The sequence below is a fragment of the Anoplopoma fimbria genome, chromosome 5 (assembly GCF_027596085.1).
Source record: "Anoplopoma fimbria isolate UVic2021 breed Golden Eagle Sablefish chromosome 5, Afim_UVic_2022, whole genome shotgun sequence".
In the NCBI taxonomy this organism is placed as follows: Eukaryota; Metazoa; Chordata; class Actinopteri; order Perciformes; family Anoplopomatidae; genus Anoplopoma; species Anoplopoma fimbria.
Genome location: NC_072453.1, coordinates 6696603 through 6723681, shown reverse-complemented (window position 1 = coordinate 6723681; position 27079 = coordinate 6696603). Strand labels below are relative to the sequence as shown.

The 27079-nt window shown below is 40.7% G+C and overlaps 1 protein-coding gene across 7 annotated transcripts in view; it reads left to right on the top strand.

Annotated features, from left to right (window-relative positions):
- Positions 1-27079, top strand: part of si:ch73-103b11.2 (myosin phosphatase Rho-interacting protein) — a 46258-nt gene that overhangs the window by 10669 nt on the left and 8510 nt on the right. For 5 of the 7 annotated variants that reach the window (XR_008531218.1, XR_008531219.1, XR_008531217.1 and 2 more), the window contains exons 4-16: positions 10630-10781; positions 13152-13236; positions 16122-16175; positions 16813-17041; positions 17353-17902; positions 19213-19354; positions 19517-19633; positions 20742-20798; positions 20911-20979; positions 21099-21188; positions 23104-23213; positions 24493-25255; positions 25344-25460. Coding sequence is in view for 3 of the 7 variants with exons in the window: in XM_054598559.1 (XP_054454534.1) it covers positions 10630-10781; positions 13152-13236; positions 16122-16175; positions 16813-17041; positions 17353-17902; positions 19213-19354; positions 19517-19633; positions 20742-20798; positions 20911-20979; positions 21099-21188; positions 23104-23213; positions 24493-25255; positions 25344-25460 (2535 nt within the window). In the remaining 4 variants the exon portion in view is untranslated. The remainder of the gene's footprint in view (positions 1-10629; positions 10782-13151; positions 13237-16121; positions 16176-16812; positions 17042-17352; positions 17903-19212; positions 19355-19516; positions 19634-20741; positions 20799-20910; positions 20980-21098; positions 21189-23103; positions 23214-24492; positions 25256-25343; positions 25461-27079) is intronic. The other 2 variants (XR_008531220.1, XM_054598560.1) reach the window with 1 other exon arrangement.

The window sequence follows — 27079 nt, the reverse complement described above, 5'->3', positions numbered from 1 at the left end:
CACACATCACAGATTTTCCTCATATCGTGCAGGCCTAGTTTTGTCGACCCAAACCAAGCATCATGTATTTCAGCCACAGTCTCCGCGTCAGATCCAAGCCAAGAGGTCTACTTAGTCTGTTCTCATGAGCGATGATTGACCCGACACAGACACAACAAACTTGACTACTTCTACAGATATCATGCCAGAAGCAATTTGGTAGTCTGTAAAGGGATCGTACATCCCTGCTTAAGCAGAGGCTCTTATCCACCAGCTCACATTGATTGCTAATCAAGGGGCTTGCCGTCCTCCAAGTGACCCAAAATGAGGGTCCACTTTCCAACTGAGGGCTTTGTATGATTAAGCTGAATGCAATGAAAGGTCTCATGGACGACGGGCTAGGTTGTATTTTCACTTGATCTATGACCAATCTGGCTTTATGTTGGCCTTTACGTCTGACTTTCAAATGTCTTATCTGGGCTTTTCAGTTTTTGTCTTGGCTTTAGCACTACATCATCCGGATGTGGCCAAGATAAAAAATCTTATCTCCTCCACTTGTTCACTGTTTGAATACTTCAGCTCCTTAAGAAGTACAGTAACCCTGGATGGCTCAGCGCCAAGTCTGCTCTCTAAACATTAAACTCCTGGTGTTTGGCCTGGTGTGAGCCACTTATCTACATGGCACCATTTTAGTTACTTATATTATCTTTATCTTTAATAGTGCCATTTAAAGCTATTTCTGTCATTAGTGTACAAACATGGGGAGCTGCGCTGAAATAAGACCGCAGTTGATTTCATGCTTCCCCACTGACCTCCCCTTACCCTCCATTTGTGTGTGTGTGTGTGTGTGTGTGTGTGTGTGTGTGTGTGTGTGTGTGTGTGTGTGTGTGTGTGTGTGTGTGTGTGTGTGTGTGTGTGTGTGTGTGTGTGTGTGTGTGTGTGTGTGTGTGTGTGTGTGTGTGTGTTCCACAGCCAAAAACCCAATGAGTCTAAAAATAATGGCTTCAAATTACTTATTAGATTCAAATTACAGTCAATAAAACAACATTATTCTCCAGTATGCACTCTCAAACACCCAGAAAATGGAGACACGCTGTCCCTCTTTGATTGGATGAGCAGAAAGTGCCCTCATTGACAATAGGACTGAATTCATTGACTTTATTGACCTGGAAATGCATAGACGAATTGATGCAAGCCAGGCAACATCAATAAGTAGGCGTATATGTTCTTCTAACATATCAGAAATTAATAATTTTGCACCTTCCACAAGATAACCATGGTTATAAGGTTCTACTCAAACTCTGGGCTTTAACTAATGTAGGCTGGAAGCAAGTGGGGACAGTCCCTGTGTTCAACCCTGTGGTCTATTATTATATTGGTGTTCACTGTTGCGTGAGCCTGTGGACAGGATCATTTAACACAGGGCACTAGGTCTATCAGCACCAGAGGAAAATAGTACCATTCCAGTTGATGGTGAATATGTACTCTCTTTTAACTTTTCTCTTGGTGAAAACGAGCACCGAGTTGGGTTGACCATAAGGCTAGATGAGAAGTCCTTAAAAGGCTCTTTTTTTCCTTTTTTTCTTTTTACCATCCTTCTCTTTGCACCCTCCTTCATTTTCTTGTTCTTTTTAATGATTTCCAGCTATTCATTATCCAGAGAAAGGCTGGCTCCAGGAGGCTTTGGCTTAACCAGTGTCCACTCCACTTGCTTGGTCCCCACTTTTACTTTCCCATTACTCAGTCCGATTCACTTTGCTTTCCTTTCGCCTCCTCACTTTCTCTTATTATGCCACTCTCTTGCATCTCTGTCTTTCATTCCAGTTCTCTCTGGCCAATAAATCATTTGTGTTGGAGAGAGCAGCCAGCTGTATTGTGTAACTTCTCTCTCCCAAACCCTCCCTTGTCTATAAAGCCAAACATGGCCGGCCTGACTGACTGCTCGCTCAGTTTGTTCTAAACACTAGACCAGGACTCTGACAAAAGGTTTCATTTAAAGCATCAGGGTGAGAGGTTAGCCAGCCCTGAGACAGGCACTAATAAAACAGTGGGGTAGGTCGGTAGGTGTCTGGATCTGCGATGGTGGGGGTGTAAGGACACCTAGACACTAGAAAGTGAAAATACTGCTATGGTGAATCGCCCACTGATGCACAACACTGTCAACAACCAGTACATTGAGGTCATATCCGTTATTAAATAACATTTGGCTACACAATTTATCACGCTCATAAGCTAAAGCTGTGTGTGTTTTCTAGGTTGATTAGTTACATCACTGCAGTATGACATCTCAGTTGGATGAAGTTCAGTTTTAACCTGGCAGAGACCAAGTGTCTAATACTGCTGACTTGTAATGGCTTGCAGTAGCTACAGCTGCAGTTGAATGGCTTTCCGAGTGGCAACAGGTGCAGGTGTATTGGATGACCTTTAACCTCAGCTTGGCTACTTGCCAATCCAACCACCTGTTTAAGTCAGAGCTTTGCAGACTAGATATTTTTAGACAGAAAGAAAGTGCAGTTGGGTTTGGTATAGTTCTGCACTACAAAACTATATATTTTTTTATTATTGATTAATGTAACAAGTATTTTTTCGTTTAGTTGATTAATATAATTACATGTTTGTCTAATATTCTCAAGATACTTTTTTTTATTCCCAATTTAATATAGCAATTGGCCAATTTTTATATCAAAAACATCCATTATGTTGATGAATCGCCCCAGCTCTGGTTTGTTGATCTTTCATTTGAATACAATAGCAAGGGTCCACATATGTAGATAGAAATACTTGAAATGCAAGTGAAATTATCCCAGAAGTAGAAGAAGCTCTTACTACCATTTCTTGGCCTTATTTCATCTTTGGGTCTTGCTTGTAAAATCCCCATAACCTGCAATGTAAGTATGTTGGCTTCTTGCTAATTGTTGTTTGGTGAGCCACTCACTCTTTAAAACCCCATTCCAGCTTCCTCAGCTCCTGGCCATAAATGCCAGCTTAGTGCTCTCTCCTCTGCGCTTTCTCTCAAGAGTAAGAAACCAAAAAAATGCCCCCTGTATTTAAATAAACTCCAGTCCTTTGCTAAGCTGATTATCTGAAATGTGCAAAACATATTAAGATGCCCGAACCAGAATGCATACTGTTAATCTTTTGTTGTGTCTGGAAGTTTATATTCTAAATCTTTCCACTGACAGCACTAAACTTGGAATTAAACCTCAATGCTTAATACATGGTCTGGTTTAACACTAAATGTGTCAATTACATACAGTATTATATGTAGGAAAAGTTCTTATTTTTACTGTTTGTGTGGTTTTACTGTACGTGATTCATTCAAGTAGTTTGGTTACCATTAAACGCTGTATCTTTAGGAAAGTTAGGGATTTAAAGAAATATTCTGTATTGATACTAGTTTGGACATTTTTTATATTTACAAGTCCTAAAACACATATAACATCTGAATATTAATTTTGCCCCTAAGGTTTTGTTACCTTATGAATCTTCTCTTAGCCTCTAGAGGTATCTGCGGTCAGGACTGTTTTGGGCAGGTTAACAGCTAACCACCAGACCTGGGCTTGTAGGAAGCAGCTCTTCAGCCCTGTGGAAAAACTGCTTGCTCAAAAACCGAGGTATTAGCTGAATTCCCAAAGCAACATTTTCCAATGCCTCCCCCATTTTCCCTTCCTTTCTGCCTGATAGGCTAATTTGCGTTGACTTAGGCTTTGTCAGATTTGCAGTCATTATCAAAGGGGTAGTGGAAGCTTGACTGCACGCTTATGTAATTTCTTCACACAGTGTAGACTAAGTTGCAGAAACTTAATGGGGCTTGTTAATTGTGCTAGAGTGAAAGTTATTTATGTGCCCTTTGTATTTGGTTAGAATAGTTTTCATTGGAACCATTTGACTTTAAAATTGCAACAGCATATAATGGGTGTCTGTTCACCTTGGCCTACTTTCCAAAGTGCTATGTCAGAGCACCGTATGGGACGCTGCAGTTATCCAGACACTGCTGTTTTTGGGGCAGACTGATCTGGGAACAACTGCTTTTTGCAGTGGAGACAAAAAAGGCTGATCCTAGAGCTGCTACTCTAGGATTTACTGCTCTAGAAGTCAGTGAGTGATGGTACTGTACTGAGAGAAACATTAAGATATTTAAAGAGCGACACTGGTTATTAGTGGTGTTGTAAATAACAAACAGTCAAATGTGCAGGTTATCCACTTTTATTGTCCTTGGAAGAGTATCAGTTGCAGTGAGTTCATATTAGTGAATGGTGTTAATGGAGTGCGTTTGTTTTTTATATTGGACCTAATGGTGTTATTAGTGTAAAATGCATTTGCACATGCATGAGCCACACTCTACTGCCTCCATGTTTCACAGAAATTACTGAGATATGTGACAAAACTAAAATGTTTCACATCACGTACTTTAGAGATAGCAATCATCTCCAAATTTTCTCACTGTCGAGAAAACAGATTTTACAATCAGCAGCTTAAATCAATTCACCTGGATTAAGTCAATTTTGGTCGAATTAAACAACTATGGCGCTTTGATCAGAGACTGCTTCTCCATGGCAACAGTTGCTGAGACTCCAGGGTATTGTACTATTTTCAGCCATCAGCCATGCCAAATAAATGTAATTTTAAAACATAATTTCACGGAGACAAAGTTGAAATAATTTAAACTGGTAGTTAGTGCATTTAACAACTTTTGGAACCTAGTGACTTAAATAAGGGCTATTCAAGTGTTCATACTGAGAGGTTGATTTACCTCAAAAATTATATACTGCTCAGTTACCAACATCTCTTCCCCAATGTAAGTCAATCGGAAAAAGTATTTTTGGGCCCAATGGCCTCATGGGACGGACCCGGTTATTGTAATTCCACCGTTTAGCTACTATGTAAAAATTTGCTTCAAAGCCTGGCACTCTTCACAGTTTTTTGGGGCTTGCTATCATGTACATTACTTTTTGACTAATAGTAACCTTTTTGTACATATTAAAATAACTTTTAATGATTTAAATATTTTGCACATCATGTAAAAACTTACATTTCAATTAATCAAATTAAATTGGTATCTCACTCAGCCCTAGTTAGCACCCACTAAAGCAGAGATTAAAAACTAAACTGATAAGTAGAGCAAGCAGAGGTAAACAAATTCAAACACAGTAATTGAATTTAAGTCAGTCTACATTATGAGACATAAGTGTGAAGAGCAGAAAGAAGCACCTTGGCGAATGTTAGATGGAGTTGGAAAGCAGAGAAAGGAAAAAGTTGCCCATCTGGAAACCACACATACTCACAGTAATTCTACTTAGTCTGAGTCTCAACAGCCTACGCAACATGACACAACTCGACTGTAGCACCTGTTTCTCCAGCCGCCCTTCTACTCTGTCACCACCTAGACATAGACTGGCAGATTTCTCACAATCAGTCTGTGTGCTTTTTAAATTATTAATTTGTTAAAATGATATACATTACATAAACACAATTGGAAAAGCTTCAAATACAATTACTATATGTAGTAGAATAAGAAAATAATGTACTATGGATAAATTGTTTGATTTGGTACCCACACATCCATTTAATTACTCTGGGCTTTGCTCTGGTTCATGTAGCTACAGTACAGTTGCATCTGATTGACTGATCCTAGCCTCTTTTTGAAAGGATCCTGCTGTACTAGCTGTGGTAAATGGTTCTTCATCCTCCAACTCTCCCTCCTCTTCCTCCTCCTCTGCATTTGTCGACTGCTGGCCTCCCAACACAGCATTTAACCACCCACTTTCTCTCACCATTCTCCATAAGAGATGCAGCCTTGCTGCCACCCACAGTCCTCTCTGAAATACCTGGTACAAATATGCGCGAAATGCGTGGTGTTTGGATTCTTTTCCTCAGAATTTTTTCCCGATACAGTGCTCTCGCAATTAGCCTTCACTTCTGTGCTGTTGCTGTGTAGCTGGGCTTCGAGCAGATTCCTATACCGTCTGAATATCTTAAAAGCATACCAGTGGAGTGAGGTGTATCTGAAAATGCCTGGAGGACTGTACTTGGCCCTGCGACAGAGATGTCAGATATCCACCATATGGTTTAGTCTGATTTTATAGAGCTATATGTTTATCTTAAGTACAGGCAGGGCTTAGGTATGGTATTATAAGTGAGGATATAAGGTAAATACCACATGTGATTGTACTGGCTAAATGTTGTCTTGATATTGGGGTGAAATTATAGGGCCGTGAGGACTCTGGAACTGTGATGATGGTAATCTTGTCCGTGACCAATCTGTCAGCTCTAGTTCCCAGCCTGATTGCAATGTATATCTGTGTTTGTATAATTATTGTGGACTTGGGAAGGAGAGAGAGAAAGGTTTGATATTCCTCTTTAGCAAGACTCAAGTTGACTCCACCGTCTGGCACCTGAGGACATTTCCCCTGCAGCTGGTTGTTGGGCATGCTCACTGGTATCAAAAAATGAGTGTTTACCTCTGTTGCCTTCTAGTTGCTATGGAAAGATTCATTGCATAATTGCCGTTATCGGTAATGAGCAGAGGATGTTGGACCCTGAAGAGACCTGATCCCAGGCCATGTTCATGAGTCAGGATTAAGCAGTGCCAGTTCATCAGCTTTCCTTTTGGTTTCCATGTCTTCAGTGATCAAAGTCAAATGGCTTGGCTGCGGGGTGACGAACTTCTGGATCCTGCTGTTACATGTCTAAAGAAGAGTAATGTAATTTAATAAGGGCAGTTGTAGCTTTTGAATTTGTCACAACCAACATTGGCAGACAAACTGGCACCTAATTCCAGATGTTTCTCATCAACTAACAGGTGTTTATAACTACCTTTGACATTGAGCAATACTCTGTGTTTTTGGGTACTGATACAATATTAATGAGAAAATAAAGTGAATGTAATTTTTTAAGATGTTGAAATATGTGACAAGATCACATGATTTAAAATGCCATTTCATTTCCTCATGCTCCTCTAAACTGAGTCAGTTTAACTGCACTTTTACTTTCCATGACTAGAAATGAGTCTGTCAAACCCAAAAATGTTGATGGCAGAGGAAGAGTATTTGCTTCTCAACCAAAATTGAGAGTAGATCCTCAGCCAGCTGCCAAAAGAAGCAAATATTTCTCCCGCTGTGTCATAAAGGAGAATGGGAATGTTTTGCTAAGCTGCGGAATGGCCAAGAGTGAAGGATGCCAATAGCGCTAAGGCATGCTAATTACCAATTTCTAAACAGAGAGTTGGTTCCTAATGAACACTGTTGTAATGATACACACCTTCTGGAAAATATCACAAGACATGTGAATATATGGTAAGGAGAGAAGAGTTGGGTCTAAACTATGCAGTGGATCAGTTGTAGTTCCTGAGTGGGTAAACTGGGAATAGTGTCTCTGTTCACTTGTATGGCATCAGAAAATACATTTTAATTAAATTTATTTTGAGCACTTAGGGTTAAATTATAAATTGTGTTTTAGATGGGAAGCAAGTTTTCTAATTAATAATTATATTGACAATATTTTGATTTGATGTTTGCACAGTAGTCTGGTGAAGACTAGTACTGTTTGACAGCTAAGTTTGCTAATTTGGCTGCTGCTTTCATTTAATCTTTTCACAGATGTATAAATCCCTATAATTATTGGTGCTGATGCAAAATGTTTCCCTGCCTCTTCAGTCATCAAACACTGGCCTGGAGAAACCAAATCTCTTTTTGATTTGTTCCTGTCTCCCCTTAAGACTGAATGTCTCCCATCCAGACAGTATTCATATTATTGTCTGAACAACTTCAGAGACTAGAATAAGTTTATGCTGGCTTCATAATTTCCAATGCTCTGATCACAAAAGGACACTTGTTTGGGCCTCTTGTCTCTCAGTCATTTCCTTGTTGAGAGTTAAGGGGAGGAGTGGCTCTGTGGACTGTGGCGGCTGACAATCCCACATTGTGCGAACTGCTGCTGCTTCACAAAGGGCCCATTGTGGAGAGCGGTGGCCCGGGAAGAGGGGACTGGGTCTAGGCTAGGTGACAGAGAGGTGTGGGTTCAAGGGGCCTGGGTCTGGGGGCCTGGGTCTGGGGGCTAGAGCCGTGTTGCTGGCCCGAAGTAGGGCCGTGTGTTGGTGCTCAGCTGACACAGTGCCGGGGCAGGGAGGGTGCACACGTGTGAGTGGGGTCCCGTGCTGCTTTTATTCATACTGTACTCCTACACAACCACCTACGTTATGTAAGCTGTCAAATCTGACTCACAGGTGAGCAGCTTTGTGAAAATAGGTTTTTAATCAGAGCTGTTGTCAATCTCTGATTTATTTTCAGAGTCCCAGAGAATCTGATGCTGAGATTATAAAACTGGGGGCTTAAACTGCTTGTACAACTGTTCCCAGAATTGGAAATATTTTGCTGTTTATCCTCCTCTGACTCCAGCTCAAGGACAGGCCCACATGTGTGGTGTACTCTAGATTTGTTTACTCAGACAGATGGCCTAGCAGTCCAAAGTCAGAGTCCACAAAACCCATTTTTTTCCTGCTGCACTGCTGTTCTCCTTGACCACCAGCTTGAGACTTAATCTCCCCTTTCTAACCCTCTGTCCCCAAACCTCCTTCCTCTCCCCATGTCTGAGAGTGACAGGGCTCTCAGGTCAAGCTGACGCCAGTCTCTCTGTCCAGTCTGAAGCAGGCCTAGGCCCTCACCCAGCTGTCCCAACGTCTATTTGTCCGTCTGTCTGTCAAGCACGGCTGTTGCCCTGGCCTCTCACCTTAGTGTCAAGAGCCCTCTGTGATTTTAAAGCCACGGCTGTAAAAAGTTGAAGCAAAACATAGTGTCCAACTTTCTCTGTGGCACTCTTGTTTTACCATGATATATGTGAAATGGCAATGGTTACTTGCTGCCGCAGATTTGTCTCTTACTCTTAGATTAGTTAAACCAAACTGCTATGTTCCAATTTATTGTGCCACATTTTGACTGTGCTGTCTGCTACAATATAGACAGTGGTCAAAGAGTCAAAAATGAAAGTGACGTTTAACAGTAACGAAGTAAACGGGGTCTCTCATCTACCCTCAGGGTTGGATGACCACAAACTGTTAACTATTGACTTCTCTGTCCACATTAGAGGCTTCCATTGCTCTGTTGCTGACAGGCTATGGTTATGCTGCACTAATCGTGTCCTTGAGTTAGATTTATCAAGGCAATAGCAAACATGAATGGGATGCCTTTTAATTTTGTTTCCATCTCTATCTCCTAATATATTCTTATTTGCAGAGGGCTGTAATTTATCATCTGTGGCTACCTGGTACTTATAGCTTGAAACCACTGTGGCATTTCGGTGTCTATAATTCTGCCTGTATGTTTAGTGTAGTGAAGGTAGCGCCCAAATGCTGTTCAAACAGCCACCCATGCCCGATGTGCTTAGTCATGCAGTACTCATTTACTTTACATTGAACAAATATAAATCCCTCGGTCAACACGAGATTATTGTGGCTTCTCCCATTGCTTGTAAGTCATTTAGAGGTCAGACAACGCAAAGTCAGTTTTATGATATAGTAATATCTGTGATATGTGTGCAAATATCTACCTTCTGTTAGTACTGTCCTTCTAAGAATGCATCTGCACAAGTACTTTGCATGACTAGCAAAACAGGTCCACTCGGAGTGATGCATTGCAATGGTTTATGAATAGATTATTTTATCTGTTCCAAGTTGAGCTAGCATGCCTCTATTCATGGTAAATGAGCCGTGCCTACATACAAAGTCACTGCATGCTTACATAAACCTGGTGGTGAAAACCTTAAGTCATTGTACACAAAGTAGTGTTATTGTGGAAGTCCTGTGGTCACGTTATTAATAACTGACAGATGACGTCCGTTTCAGTGTGCATAGTTGGGTTTACACCTCACAGCGAGGCATCAGACAGATTAAACTCAAAACCGCTCAGTGAACCCATGAACTTGTACCGTTTGTAAGAGCAGACAGTCTTTTTCACAGGTCCTTTCAGGCTCTTTCTATTGGTGCAATGTACAATTTGTCTGTGTGGATTTGGACTGAACCACCAACAGGCTATATTCACATTGGAACGGATGCAATAGGAATAAATTTGAAGTAAAACACCCTGGTTCCTTTGATAAATAATGTAACTTACTATGCTTCCATGTGTTTTTTGTATGCACCTGATTCTAGATGTCACCCTTTTTAACTAGATAAAATTTCCTTCAACAGCTGCTAAAAATGCATCATTTTTACTGTGATGATTTTGGACTTAAGCCTGGATTGAGTGGCGACTGTTAACCATAATGTCATGTCTAGGCCATTAGAGTCGTGAACAAATACCTAATTTCCCTGTCTAAAACCACTGTGATTATTGCCAGGGCGCTACTTTCCCTTACAAATGGAGTTAGTGAAGTATAAAAAAAAAAAAAACTGCATATATGATGCAATTATGTAATAACTCTCTTTTAAATACCATGATAGATGTCGCAAGAAACAAAAATATCACATCGAACCCTAACAAGAACATTTTCTTGTGCACAGACTGTGATTATATCATCGTGTGTGGTTTGCCAAGCTTTGCAGGAAATTTATTGCTGGGGCGGATTGTGTGAGAAGACGGACCATGTGGAAGGTTATGTAGTCACGTCTGTTAACCACTTAACACTTTATCTATGTGTCTCTGTTGTGTCCTACAGCCCAGTACTCTACCACAGGGTACAATCAATATGAACCAGTGCTCCGACGTCATTGATGGAGAGTCCAGGACGGGTCAGAAGAACTCGCTTTGCATCCTAACCCCTGACAAAGAGCACTTCATACGGGCCGAGTGTAAAGAAATAATCAATGGGTAAGACATAATAACCAGAAATGTGATCTGTTAATGTAGGAATTACAAATCTGCCCTTATATCTTCATATATATAGCTAAATGATATAGAATAATTGCCTCAGGTGGGCAATATGCTTTTTGTTGCTCTCTATACTGGTTTGAATGAATAAGGATGAGAGAGACTTGGACAAGGGAGAATCGTTGGGAGCAGCTGCTTTTGCTGCCAAAGCTGCTCTGCCCCCTGCTGTCTCCTTTGGGCTGTGCTTTTTTAGAGCCTTGCAATCCACACTGCAGTGACAGTGCACATTCTTGAACTGTTCCCGCTCCCTGCCTCTCTTGGCGTCTACCTGTGTTCACAAACCCCCCCATATGCCCGGACGCAGATCACAAAACACTGACGCAGTACAGAAACATATGGAATTTGATTTTAGTAATTTCCAGGTCTGGATAAATATGGAAAAAGAAAAGAGGGAAAGAAAAATAATTGTGTTCGCATAACCTGTTTTATAAGATATAAAATTATGAATTTCTAAATATACATTGATCAAACAAACAGGCAGCCAGCGCCACCAAAATGTTTACCAGTGTGTGAGAGAGCGCGGGCCAGAGCGAGCTTGATATCTTCGAAAGCAAGGCAAGAAGTATGACGTGCAACTGAACGCACACTCCTACACAGAGCTGCCTTTGCAAGATGTTTGACAGTGAAATCTCGTCGAACTGGACTGTGGAATGAACGGCCACAACGGGTAACTGCACTGAGGGCCGGCTTGACAATCACAAATATAAAGCCAGGTTGGCAGATTCCAAGTGGGAAAAGAAAAGCTTGATGCAAAGTTTGTGTTGGACATCTCCAAAATTGGGGTAGCGGCAACTGTAGGCCATATACAAGGGCAAAGAAATAGGATAAATGTTTATTTGCATAATAAACATCTAGACATTTGTACTCGGATGTCAAATATGGTTTGAAAAAATCAGCCAAGAAGTCTGGAATTTTGAGTCTGGAAAATTATGGAATTTTGAAATGGATTATGTGGAGGAACCTGTCATGTCCCTGCACTGTAGAGTACATATTATGGCTATTCTTAGGGAGCTGTGACTCATAACACCTACTCTCCGTTATGCTACCTGCTCTATCGCTGCACACCTCCCACTCTCCCACTCTCCCATCATCTGGCTCCCATGTGTTGGTTGTGGGCCGTCACACAGTCATAGTCATACCCTCGTAAAGGTTGCCAATAACTGACTGTTGTAACAACCAAGAAGAACAAAATATATGTCTTTTATATATGTATTATCTTTTATGTCTTTCCTGGTTATGTTAAGCTTTTATTAATTATGCTACAGTATAATTATGCTACAGTATAATTATGCTACAGTATAATAACAGGGCTGTGTGGACACTCATTAATTTATATGTATGACAGTATGACAGTTTAAAGTGTGACAATCCACAACAAAGGTTTTCACTCTTTACAAAGTGGGCGTAGTTGAAAAATATTTGATAATGCATGAGTGTGGTGTACCATAGTTACTGACTTGATTACTCTAATCGTGAAAGAGCGGTGGTTTATGTATTGCATGAAGCTCTATACTTTACAAAAACATGAGGATTTTTGTTAATCTTGATGGCTATTTTCAGATTATTTTGGTTAGTTTTGAGATCAATCAGACCAGGTGTGTTTTAGTTATATTTTGTCAACTTAAACATTATTATTTTTAGTCAAACTTTAGTTTTTAATAAACCAAGACTCTGTATACTTTGTCTTAAACCATGAACACTTTAGTCTAGTTTTAGTTATGATCTAGATGGGCATTTTTCTGGTCTAGAATTAATGCAGATGATTTTGCACATACATACATATCACCTTGTGTCGAGGTAGAATGATGGTGCTACAGCAGAGTATGATGGCACAGTGGCATTAAAAAGCTAAAAACTGTGGTATTATTTTTGCTGTGTAGTAAATAATGTATTTATGCTTTTCAAGCACAACACTTAACTAAATCAACCATGGCTAGTTCGATAATTGCGTCCTTGTGAATTGCCCTTTTAGTAAGAGCGCACACACAGAGCAAAAAAGCAAACGTTAATGATCAAAGATAATTAAATGGTACCATACGAGGCTTTAAGATGCTTTGTGTTGCCACCTAGTTGATTAGACTGTGATTCAAATTTCTCTTTCGCTGCATTAGCTCACTGTTTACAGTCTAGAAGGTGTTAAAGTAATAGTACATTGCACTTTTTGTATCGGCTGGTGTCGTTAAGTCATGCACATGCTTTGCCTGGCAAGTGTAGTGGTTCATATTTTGGTGCAGCAAACCTTTCCTCTGTCATACATTGATCCACCACAGTTTCCCAAGAACAACTCTTTGACTGTTTCACTATTCGTAGGTGGCAGGAGGCTCTGACTGTTTACCCCAGGACCAACAAGCAGAACCAGAAGAAAAAACGCAAGGTTGATCCACCCAGTCACCAGGTAATGCAACTATTCACACACTATTCACACAACCAAATTCAGATGAAGGTCATGTGTGAATTTTTTGCTTTTGATTTGTTGTTTTTTATTTCGTGAGGATGGGCTCCTGAATGCCCCGTAATTCTGGCAACCAGGAGACACCTGTGCACACTTAAAGCAAAGAATAAGAATGATGATACATTTTTTTTTTGAGAATACAGATGAACAGTCATTTATGATTATTAGGTTTAGGTGATTTAAGAATTTGGTCATATTGTTACCAAGTGCAGCAACAATTCTGATGCATATTTAGTTTGGTGCATCTGTGCTTGTCTGACATTGTCTACCTTATAACTGAAGTATGTCCAAATGACAGATAATCAGTGTCTGCCCATATGATTTCATGCAAACTTTTAAGATGGATATGACTTAATATCGACACAGTTTGACTTAAGTTGAGCATTTGTAAATGATCCCCATGTGGCAATTTTTCCATAGCTGAAGAGAAAGAACCTGCATATATTTTAGGACAACATGTGCTGTGGAAGTATGCAGTGTGGAGGCTTTTCATACCACTCAAACTACACCAGCTGTTTTTCCCCTAGAGAAAGAGATGTATTGTTTTTTTTCTGCCAGCAACATGATGAACTGTTCACGCTATCCATATTTCCATTCTTGAGACACATGATGTGGCAGTCTCAATGGTCGAATAGACTGCATTCCACACAATCCTAAATTAATTTATGCGTCTAGATGAATTGCAGTGGTCATTTGTAAAGAGTGTGAATACCGTTTTTTAAACATTGTCAGCTATTTTTCTGAACCAAATACTTGTTTCATGTTTCTAAAGATGTAGTTCTGTTTTTATAGATGGAAAACGGGTCACCTACTTTGAATATACGTTTAGTATATGCTTTCCACATTCTCCTAAATTCATTTATACACTTTGATCATTTGCAGTGGTCATTGGTAAAAAAAAGTGTGAACAACATTGTCATATAGGTTTCTGCAAGATATATCTGCATTATGTTTCAACAATGTAGTTCTGTTTTTTATAGATGCAGAACAGGACACCTACTTCAAATACATTTATAGTTTCCCCTGGTTAGATGGCTGCCAACAAAAGTGATCTATCAAAATATTCCTGATACCATTATCGAGGATTATGATGAAAGCTGTCTGCTAAAGTAACATCCAGCAGTAACCTTCAGCAATGTGACCATGATCCTCTCACTAATGTGTTTGCTGGTGCACTCTGTTTCACTCTGTTTTCAGATTCAGGACTTCAAGTTGAGATCTGTAAAAGTGTCCTTACTAACCGATTCAAATCCCTGTCCTAAACCCTAAAAACAGAAACATCACAATTTTTCATCGACTATGTGCACAGTAAAATGATGTCAGTGCAGGAGCATGCAACAGCTCAAAATGGTCATGAGGAGTAGCACAATACCGTGTGAAATTACCTCAAGCATTTCAATTTCCAAATGTTTTAAACATTCCAATGCTGTGAATTGTGAGTAAAATCCTGAAGATGGCTCAAAAATGTTTTTGGCTTCACACTGTGGCAGCCCTGAGCCTTTGCAGACTTATTGAGGATGCATGTCAAAGTCAGAGTCCAGTAAAGGTGGACTTTTGGACTTGAATTCCCTGTAATGCTGTTCGTTTGTTGACTTTCCACATTGACTACCCTGTCCAGGGTCCCAGAATGTGTCTAGAAGGAATCTGAAAAGTATCAAGTGTATATACACAACGTTTAGCAATGAGAAAACAATACACAGTTGCGTTCAACAGTCTTGAGAGCAAGCTGAGCAGCGTCATTCAAGCATCTAAACACATGACCATAGGGAACAAAAATGCACTTTTCATGAAAGTGCAGTCAGATTTCTCCATGGTAGTTAAAAAAATATAATAACAGGACTAGGTAAAGCTTTATTACCATAATAATGATTTCAATAGAGATGAAATATAGGCGCTTGTTATAAAATATTGTAGAGCTTTCCCTATTTTGATGTGAGTCCAAATTTGTGGTGACACAAAATCCTCTCTGAAGTTCATTGTCTGGTTTCTCTAATGACGGCGCCCTGAATCCGACTGTGACCTTGCCAGGCTGACACCAACAAGGCTCATTTGCAGACTGACAGTGGTGACACAGTGATGACCTAGACTGTTTACTTTCCTGTGTAGATGAGTTCTACAAACTAGGATTTTATTTTATCACAATAAGTTCCTGGTATCGGCTTTAAACAACAATGCAGCCCAGAACAGGAATTCTTGCATTTCTTTCACGCATGTGACATGAATTGCTTGAAATAACAATAAACAGTCAAGCCAAGCAACATAATTAAGGCTAATAATGTGTGAGGGTGTTTGTGCTTGTCTAATGTCAGTTTCTATCATTGTCTCATGGGCTGTTTAGTTGTTCTTGGATGGAAATGTGATAAAGATTGTCACAGATAAATATCCACAGTTTTGTTCAGGTTCAATTCTCCACCTGAATGTTCTCCACCCACTTTGACTGAAGTTACTGAAGACTCATGCTCGTAAACTGTTGTAAATGCTTAAGCACTGTAACATGTTTGTCTTCTGGGTGGTGCCTCTAAATTGAAGCACCTGACCTTGAGTACAAAAAATATGATAGGAAAGTTATTTGGGTGTCATACTGTAACTGAAAGGAGTTTTCTACTTTCAGATTCTTGTGATTACTCATTAGCTACAAACTGCGTTTAATAATGCTTTATGCCATAAATATGCATGAATTTGGCCTAAATAAGAACAAAACTATAAGCCATAGTTCAAAGAGTACAAAACTATAAATCATTGAGACACATTTTTGGGTTTACCTGTATTGATTCTAAATCATCACTACATAGCAAGCATTAACATCAAAGGCTTTTTGTGATTGGCAGGGTGGAGAAACTGCAAGCCAGTGTTTTTCCACTGAAGACATGAATGGACACCCAGTGAGTTCAGCGTGGCCAAACCTTTTTTTTCCCTGCTTCACCCTGGGTGGCTTTGAAATTCCCTGATAAATTATTTTATTATAATCCAGATCAATCCAGGTGAAGGGTGAATAAAAAGAACGTGATTTTTGCTTCTCTCCGATATGATTGATTCTTGGCACAACAGCATGTTTGTGGTGATTAAAGTAGGCTGGCAGAAAAGCTGATGTTTGAGGGTCGCTTTGCTTTGGAAAATCTTTCTCCTCTGATGAACTCGAATGATGATTATGGCCCAGTATGTTCTGGGGACATCAAACTTTGAACAAAACAGCAATGAATGTTTAATTTTGTCTGCTCTTTGTATTTATTACTCAGATGACGATGACTGGCTGTACTGAATAGTTTGAAGCATCATTCATCATTTTGGCATTCAAATTCTAAATCAACATTCAAATGGCTATTCATTCTTTTTAAACCTGGTATTTCTGCACAGTTGCAGTTAAAGATCAAGCAACACTTATATTGTTCTTTTCAATATTTAATTATTCTTCGATCTCTTTCCTTCTCGTATTCCTTTTTGTAGTCTCTCTGTGACCTTACCTCCCATTATGTAATTTCCTCTTCCCCTCCGCTCCTTCCAACCCAAACCCGCACCCAGGAGCCTGGTCCTGCCAAGGTGACCGTGACCAGCAGCAGCAGCAGTGGAGGAAGCATCCCTTGCCTGGCCAGCAACATCGCCAGTGCCGAGCGTGTCCCGATGAGCCGTGCCACTCTGTGGCAGGAGGAGAACCGCTGGAGCAGGGCCACCATCCCCTGCAGCCGCAGTGCCTCCTGTCTGAGCCAGCTGAGCCAGAGCCAACCAGACTCCAGTATCACTACTCAAGATGGTGAGGACTAAGAGGATAGCATGCAAATTCCTCAACATCCTGCATATGCTTCAGCTATTGTTTCACTGTGATAAGGCTAACTAGTTTAAAAAAGAAAACAGTTTTGGAAAGTTTATCACTGCTTACATAAAGGCATTTGCGCATTTACTTTTAGTCAACTTCTTCACTCTGACGCTTAAGAATAAGATTTTTCAGCAACTGTTCAGTGAAATAATTACTTTTTTTTTCAAGTCACTATTTTTTATTTTACAGATATGTTGTGCATGTTCACATATTTGGGAGTTTCATATTGGTGGCTCTGTGTTCTTTAGATGGAGGCGCCATGAGCACCGGACGCAAGGTACGAGTGGAGAGTGGCTACTTTTCCCTGGAGAAGACAAAGTCCGAGCCTTCTCCACAATTTCAGCCACCCCAGCCACCCCAGCATCTACCTTTGTCATCGTCAGCATCTTCCTCCTCTCTAGGAGCTCTCAGTCCCAGGTACAACTCTGAGTCCGAATCCCAAACTTCCCCTTATCAACCCTCCCAAGATCCTCTCCCTTCTCCAGGTGCACTTGTTTCCCCCAGCTACTCCACCATCAGCTCCTCCCAGAGCTCGCTGGATTCTGAACCCAGCGGGTCTACACCCACCTCGGACGGACGCAGTGGTGGTGGTGGAGGAAGCATTTGTAGTGTCAGTGGTGGAGGAGGCAGAGTGGGCCGGCCTGGCAGGGAGTACACAGCGCTGTCTGATGTGCCCCGGGCTCGCAGACTGAGTTACCGCGAAGCCTTCCGCTCAGACAAAAAGCGGCAAGAGCTGAGGGCACGGACCCGGAGTCCTGGCCGAGAGGAGGTGGCTCGGCTGTTTGGGAAAGAGCGCAGGTGAGAGTTTATTTATTTGGGTCATGCTTGGCACACTGCAAAAATTATTCTATGGAGACATTTGAAGTCACATATCTCATAGCATAAAACACATGCAGATTCACTTGTGATTATACTGGCTGCCAATTTATGATTAATATTCATTAATGATCCTCTGATTGTAATCCCTAGACATAGCCTTAAAACATATAGATTGATTGCCAAGTAATCTGCTATGTGAAGCCCATACATTGCTTAAAGCATCAGCATTTTTAGTTTTTTAGCACCACCCTGTGGCTGCTGTCCTTCAGACATTCCTGTATCTTGAGCATCTTTTGCTATTGCTGTCTCCCCTAGCTTTACCAGTAGTTTGCCAGCAATGATTTGGGGATTGAAATGCATGTTTTACTTTCATTTCTACTGACCTCTATCTTTTGCCCTTGCTACTTTGCTAGTTTGTTTTGTCGTTTCAATCTTTTCCAGGGGCTACTGAACAGAGCATCTCAGATCTAAAGCTCAACCAACCCTTCCACCCCTGTCTCAATGCTGTTCCCTGCTGGTCACCGCTGATTCCTGCTTTCTATCATTTCATCTCTAGACTGCCTGGGAGAACACAAACCCACACAGTTTTCTTGAATACTTGATTTACTGTATATATTGTGCATACTCAAACATACTGGTGGTTGGTACTAATGGTGGGTTAACATACAGTTTGATATCTCTTTCTTTCTTCTTTTTCTTTCTCGTGCACACACTCTATACACACATATAGTAAACAGTGCAGAGCCTTAAGGTAACCCTGACTGTGTTGTCATTGCTGCTACTTCAATTTGTTTAATCCACCATCCTAGTCATTTTCCTTGTCTTCTAAAATTTAATCTCTCATCATGTAGCACCTACTTTTTTTTCTTTGATGTATCTCTGGATGGTTCTCTTTGGGTATATTACTATGAAAGTCTCTTTGAGTCTTGAATGATGTCCAAAGTCAAACGTCTTATGTATTTTGTAAATGTTGTGCACTAAAGACTGCAGTGCATTCTGCACACAATAAATTGATACTACTTTTATCCATTATGGACATTGATTTTGGCTCAAATTTTCTTTCATAACATGCTTTGGTCTTGTTTTTATGCTGATTCTGCCACATTGTGAGGATTATGTGCTGCATTTTTAAGCAAATATTTCTTTCTGTATGCTGAAAAATGTATGTTTTAAAGAATGATTTTGATATTTTCCTGATTGTCAGACAATACTTTTATGTCAACTGAAATACTCTATGTACTGTGAATCAAGCACTTCTTTGAAACAAATGGTCCTGTTGTGTTTCTTAGGCGTTCTCAAATCATTGGCAGATTTGAGGATGGTCAGCCTGTAGAGCGCATGGACATAAGTAGCTCCAATGAGCCCTCTGCTAACACCACGCTAAGCCAGAGACAAGGACGCAGCGAGAGGCGCTATCTGGCCAACAAACATGTATGTTATTCTCTTTCTTAATCCTGAACAACCAAATCTAAAAAAGTGTGAACTACCAAAAGAATTCACTGAATGGCATATGTACTATTTAACGTTGATAAGGAATTACTTCTAATTTCAAATACTTATTATAATAAAATATATAATATTATATATTTATAGGAGATGTCACTGGATGCAGGAAAGGATCGCTCAGTCCCTGATGTGTCCAGCTCCACTTATGCCAATTTAAGAAGAGCCAAGTCACTGGATCGCAGAGTCACCGAGTCCTCAATGACTGTGAGTACAGACAGTATTTCCAAAGTGTATTGGGTCATTAACCAAACAATAATTTCACGGTCCCATTAAATGGCTTTGTGATTCAAAAAGGGTGTGATCCCTCACCATCTTCCCACCCTTGAAAATTGCCAATTGTGTACAATAAAGCACTTCCAGAAGCGTGGCAGCAGAGATTGAACCCATTTTGCTGCACTGGTGGTTTGCAAGTTTGCCGACTCCACATTAAATTACCACTAGTTTTCTTCAGTTTTTACAAGTGAGATTAAAGTAGCCCTAAAGTTGAACTAGTGTCTTCCTGACGTCTGACTCCTACCAGTCTGACAAACTGCCACTGATCCACGGTCTGTTCAGTGCTGCAGGGGTGATCCCCTCGGTGTATGGTTGGTTTCTCTGGCCGAGCTGCAGCTGCCAGAACCCCCGCCCACTCAAACACTCACGCACACATTTATGTACACACCACTGCCGCCTCCGCTACTGATGATTATAAATAGCAGCACTGAAGCAGCCACAGTCGTGTATATCCCTGGGACAGACGGAAAGAAACAGATTGTCAACATATGAAGTGGAGGCAGTTAGGCATCAGAATGACTCTCTGCCAGGCGGTGACACCACACCTGATGAAGCTCAACAAAAGCAAGGTATTGTTGAGTGAGCTGAAGTCCGGTTTCTGGTTGAATGACTGACTCTGGAGTTTATAAACAGACTTGATCTTAGTTTCAATGTGCAGCAGTTTTAGTTTCACAGGGAAAGTCCAGCTCCCGCCAGTTGGTCTATTTAGCTGGAGCTGAATATCTGCACTCATGCTGAGGTAGTGACTTAAATGTAAACAAATGCACATATTGCAGTAGAGCTAAAGGTGATGTCAATTTTATATTCTGACTACATCACATCAACGCTTACATAATGAAAACTTTTAATATAGTCACAGATTAGCACAAAATGTTTCAACAAAATACAATTCCATTAGCTTTGTTTTTATTTGGTGGTTTGTTTAATCGGAAGTCAATTCTATGTGGTTGCTGAATTTCCTTTTTATTGATTTTTGAGTTTTGAGTTAATCTAGTTGCATTATATAATATTACATCACACTAATCTGTCTTAATTGCAGCCAGATCTGCTGAACTTCAAAAAAGGATGGATGACAAAGCTGTATGAAGATGGAATGGTAATTATCTTTCATTAGTGGGATTAAATGACATCTGGTTCTACTGAATACAATTATATTATATCATTGATGCCTGGTGAAATCCAATTAAAGGTGTCTTTTTTCACCTTAGTGGAAGAAACACTGGTTTGTCCTGACAGATCAGAGTTTGAGGTACTACAAGGACTCAATAGCCGAGGAGGTAAAAATTGTTTTCAAGAGACTGTGTGGTTTTGACTGTGAATTTGAATAAATAGGCAATTAACAAGGACATTTTTGTTTTTGTTGCATTGTTTCATTTTTTACTTTTTTTTTACTTAGGCTTCAGAACTTGATGGTGAGATTGACCTCGCCACCTGTTATGATGTCAAAGAGTTCCCAGTCCAGAGGAATTACGGCTTCCAAATCCTGGTGAGTATTAATTCTTCATGTCATTGATGGTCCTGTGTAATTCATCACCAAACTCAACACACTTGAGCTCTGCTGTCTGCTGACAGTCTATAAACAGCCTTCGATACCATGTGGTACAACTTCAGGTATCAGGTTTTGTCTTTCTGAAAGGATTCTTTGTCTGTTATGACGGATGTCTCTTGACTTGTCATCTCTCTGTGAGAGGCTGACATCATGGGGGTCTAAATCTGTTACAGCCGTCGCCAGCCCTGCTTGTCTCTCTGAACCTTTTGTCCTTCATCCTGCACAATATGTTTACCTAACCTCTTGCATTCAAAAACCCTGTCCTTGTCCACATTTGCTCAATGACACTCACATTTTAAAAACAATTATGTTGCATTTATTTAACTCCCTTATTGCAAAACAGTTGTGCAGTTCTATGGATGCTGCAGTGAGTCCTATGACGACGGAGGCTTTCGTTGTGTAATCCTTTGGCCATTAAACATTTTTAGCACTTGTTGCTGGCACCAGTCTTACCAGACTAGTTGCTATGAAGTCCAATCGTTATCCATTTGGTGGTGTTTTTTTCCCCTGCTACATATAGAATTAAACTCTTCATAATAATCTTATATGAGGAGGCAGATAGCTACAATGTAATTTATTTTCTTTACATTAGCTTGAGGCAGCTTACCCAACTATTTTCTCCAGAGGAAGTCAGAAATAGAGAAGTCAAGGGGATCGTTGTCTCTTTGGCTGAGAACAACATGGGTTTGGTGTCGAGAAATTAATAACTCCAGTATTTATGTCTACTCCCTCTGCTCCTTGGTCTGACTGGAAGGCGCTGCGTCATGCAGTCAAAGCAGTGGAATAGAGTACCGGGTTTCTTAGACCCCATTACTGTGTCCTCTGAAGCTTTAATGAGAAACTGTGTTCTTGTAGAATTCACTTAACCTCCACTAGAGGTCCCTGTATTTTAGGTTATTAAAGTTTAATGTTTTGCACACATAATAAAGCAGTCTTACAAGGTCACTAAGCGAAGGATAACTCTGTTTAAAGGGAGAATTCTATTGCTCAGAACAGTTTACAAAGAATTCATGTCAAGTCATGTTTTGCATTCGAGGGCATTAAGGAGACAGGTCTCAACTACATATAATTGTTAACTGCTTCAACCCATTTTAAAGCCAGAGGCTATTAGAATTATATCCTTTTTTCCATATAAATGATTAAAATATCTTGTTTGATGTAATAGATTAATAGCAGTTGAAAACCCAGAGTGCACTGGGACTTCATGGAAAGAACACATTGTTTTCCTCATAAAATAAATGGTTTAACACAAGGTTTTTTAGAAATGGTTTCCTCTGTTGTGCCTTTTAAAGCTATTTTTTTTTTTGCTATTACTTTGTTGCAAAAGAAAGGGGAGCGGCAATCAGAGAGGAAAAAATCTAGTTAATCACACTAAGCAGAGTGCTATTTAGATTTGAAAACACAGTCAGGTTGAATGTATTGCACATAAATAGCTTGTTAAACAGCAAAACAGAGTAAAGCGAAGGAGAGGTAAGGCCAAGGTTTGTCTTCATTTCACAGTTTTTATTCTTCTTCTGCTGATAAAACTGCATTCTGAGAAGAAGTTTGTTCTCTCAAAATGTACTCCTCCTAGAGTTTTTTGCATTAGGGCTACTACTAAATACAATTATTAAAGAAGATACTGAAGGACATCTAATGCTGTAAATATAAATCTTCCAAACACCTGAAAGAAGAACAACAAATAAGTCCGTCCTCTTAAACAGGAAAAGCCTTGCATTGTCTGGGTAAATCTGCTGCTGCACATCTTAATACTATTTTAGGCTTGTACAAAAACAAGTGTCAGGAAGATATTTTAAACGTCATTTGTCTCATCCCTGTCAGGGATTTCAATGAAATGCCTTTCTGTTTTCAGTGTAAAGAGGAAGCGTGCACCCTGTCAGCCATGACCTCTGGAATCCGTCGCAACTGGATTCAGGCCATCATGAAGAATGTGCGGCCTGCTATTGCCCCAGATGTCACTCGGTAATACCCAAAGAGGATTAACACTTAAACCACTGGCAGATATGATGGCTGCTTTTCCCACTTATTTTATTTTAATTCCCCTCTCCTCCTCACCCTCTCTTTCCTTTTTTCTCTTCCTCCCTCATCCGGTATTTTCAACCTGCTTCCAGGAAAAACATCTCTCTGAAACTATCCGTTCTGAAGCCCAGGTTGGAGTGCTTGTGTGTTGAATATCTCCCCCTTTCTCAAACAGTGATGTAATTGCTCAGCGATGTCAGCCCCGGCGTGTTTGTCGTCCCGCCCTATGTCACGTGATTGTTGAGTAATGTCTCCCTGTCAGTTGTTCTACTGTAGAGACACACACTGCAATCACATCAACATGCAGGAATAACCTGCCACCATCTGTTGATCAACAGCAGAGAGCATTTTAATAATTAATCATTGCAGTGTGGTTGTCCGCTAACTTTTGGAAGTGATCACAGAACAACAACAAAATCACGACTGTAGCACAGACCGAACATACCTTGAATGAATCGAGAGAAGAGCTGAGATACAAAAGTCAATTTTTTTTTTTGTAAATCACCTGAGGATTTTTTAAAACCACCTAATTATTTTTTTTTGTGGTTTTCAAAGCTAAGTACTGCCTTGCAGATGGGTCATCCCACGTAATACTGTATACATGCACTGACCCGCATTGACTGAGTCACACTCTGCCAGCGTCTCTTAGGTAACTCCCTCCAAGGAGAGCATGTGTGATATTTTTGGTATTTCTGCAGAGCGCCTCACAGTCACCTCTTTCTCATTCCTGAGCTCTGTTCCTTCTCATTTTCCCCTTACTCATACCTCCTGACACCTCCACACACAACGTGGTAAAAATAGATTATTCCGTCAGCTCTCTTTTTTTGTAATGCTCTGCCCCTCAACACTACGAAGTGCCAATCAAACACATTCTTCACATTGCGCTACTACTGTGTACAAATAGCATTAACATAGCCGCTAAAGCCAAGCGTCTGCCATCAGGCTTACCTCAGATTATAGAGGTTAACTCCATTCAGCCTAATGCAGTGTTCCATGTAAACATTTTGATGTTTATGCTTTGACTTGAATGCTTTTCATTGATTATCATGCTTTCAATGCACAATGAAATGATGCTGCTCTGCCACAAATGTACGCATTGTTGTTTGTCCAGCAAAGCTTTATGTAATACTATTGTAGCTTGATGTTAATTTATCCACATTGCGTTCTGTTAAAAATCATCTTACACATATTCTCTTTCCTTTTTGTGTTTTTGTTCATTCAGATCCCTCGCTGACGAGAAGACAAAAGCCCATGTGATGTTGGAGCCGTGTCCACAGGCCACCTCTGAGCCAAGCCCTAATCATGAGGCCCCCAAGTCTGATGTCCACAGACAGCCAGCTGGCAACAATGTCTCTGCTCCTCCCTCTGAACCCCGAAAAAGCAGAGTTCGTGAGCGCAGACGAGAGGGTCGCTCCAAGACTTTCGACTGGTCTGAGTTCAAAATGGAAAAGACAGAAAAGCCTGTGAAGGAACGAGCCGACACAGTCGACCTCACCTCATCATTCTCCACAACGTCTTCATATTGCTCTCCGTCCTCTTCCCCTTCCTCTTCCTCATTAGCGTCCTCTCCTATCTCTACCTCCTCCCTCCAAACCTCTTCTGTGTCAGGTGCTCACCCACCTTCTATGACAGTAGAAGAAGAAAAAGAGGGTGTAAGGAGGGGTGTCCCTCCATGTAGAACAACCAGTGCAACCCATATGCCAAATAGTGTTACTGTTACTATGACCTCCACACTAAACACTTCAACACCGGTACAGCCATCGATACCTGAATGCCAAGGGCAAGGAAACATGGAAGTAGACCATCCTGCTCGTGAAGATAAGATGGAAAACAAAACCTCAGATGTCCACGTAGAGATTGAGCAGCGCTGGCATCAGGTGGAGACAACACCATTAAGAGAAGAGAAGCAAGTGCCCATCAACACAGGTTCAGGAAACTCTGACAGATTGCCTGCAAATGAGCTTGCTGCACTGCTAGACAAAGAGGTATGTTTCCTTAGTTTAGCGGTATACATATTTATGAGCATCCTGTGCCATTGGTTCATTATTTCTTCTCTTGTCTTTCTTTCTTCAGTTGGGACAGAAGCAGCAGGAGCTGGACAGACTTCAGAAGCAAAACAATGTTTTAAAAGAGCAGTTGGAAAATGCACTAGGGAGGGAACAAAGTGCCAGAGATGGCTATATACTGCAGGTACTACACTCAACATCCACTCGAGCAGGATTAGTATGGGTTTCAATATTGACAGTATGAACAAATAGCATTCCAACAAGCATTCTAATTTTTAAAAATAAATGTTTTACAAGATAGTATATATGTTTTGTAAACCTGCAGTACATTTGATAAACTGTACATGTGTAGATTGTATTATTGTTATACAGTGTAGTTTCTTATGATAGATCAGACTTATCTCTGGCTATTGTAACTTGTACAAAATTCTACTAACAGGTGTGGGTGCTTATTCTCTAAAACTGATACGCATGGTTGTGGTGTTCTTAGCATGAGTTTTCACTAACTGTTTTTACGGAGTTTCACATCTCCTGGGAAAATAATTGATTTGGTCTGATTTGCTTAAGGTAAGAAACTTGATTAAGAAACCTTGCGCTGTGCTTTTTCTCTGTGTTCATTTGTCTTTTGTCTGTTTGCCCTTTCCAAGCTTGATTTCTGCATGCTTTTTGGTGTTTCAGAATTGCATACTCTAACTAACTTAATGCTTTTTTACATTGTGGGGTTTTAAGTTATACCGGGAACAGGGAGACAGAATTTCCTTTTTGTAACGCATCATATTAACTTTGCAAAAGTTAAACAGTTGGTTAGGGTTTTTTTTTGGGGTTTTTTTTTTTTTTTTTTTTAAATCAATGTATTAGTGACCCACCAAAGTTATTTTTTTCTTTCCAAGTCACCTCTGAAAAAGCACAGTGGAAGCTTGGAAAAAAAGAGAGATTGATATCAAGAAAGGAAAAAACTTATTTTCCTGGTTACCCCGAGATGTGGTTCTCCGTATATGGTAGGGGAAGTAAGGTGATGTCATTAATGAAACTGTCTCATCAATCTTTTTCAAGAATGCAACACCCCCTTCGTCTTCACCGCACAGAGTGCCTTTGCAACGCCTACACAAGCTTAATCAAGATTTGCAGGGCGAGTTGGAGACACAAAAGCACAAGCAGGACCTTGCTCAGCAGCAGATTCGGACACTAAAGAGAAGCTACACAGAAGCCCAGGATGCTGTAGACCACCATGAGGCTGGTATTCAGGCTCTGCAGGCAAAACTAGCATCTGCAATGGCTGAAATCTTGGCCAGTGAACAGGCTGTGGCCAGAATGCGCAATGAGCTTAAGCTAGAGCAGGAGCGTTCAAAAGAACAAGAAGAGGAATATGGCCGTGGTGAGGCCACCCTCCGTGCCCAGCTAAAGGACAGTGAAGATAGACTCCGTGATATAGAGGCCAGCCTCTTGGAGAGAAACCAGGCACTTAGGCACCTGGAGCGGCAGCAAGCCCTGCAACGAGACCACATGAGAGAGATACAGAGGCTGCAGGAGAGGCTGCAAGAAGTGACTGCTCGGCTAAGGGCAACTGAAGAGGGTCAGGCACTGAAAGAGGAGCGCCTGAGGATGGAGCAGCATAGCATGCAGGAGAGTCATGAGAGGGAAAGGCAGAATCTGTGTAGAAGATTAGCTGAGGCTGAAACTGCAAAGAAAGAGATGGAGAACCGACTGTTAGAGGCTGAGCAGCAGGTGGAGGCCCTGTTAAGAGGGAGGCAGGCCTCTGGTGGAAAGGAATGCAGGGGGGAAATGCTGAAATTGCAAGAGGAG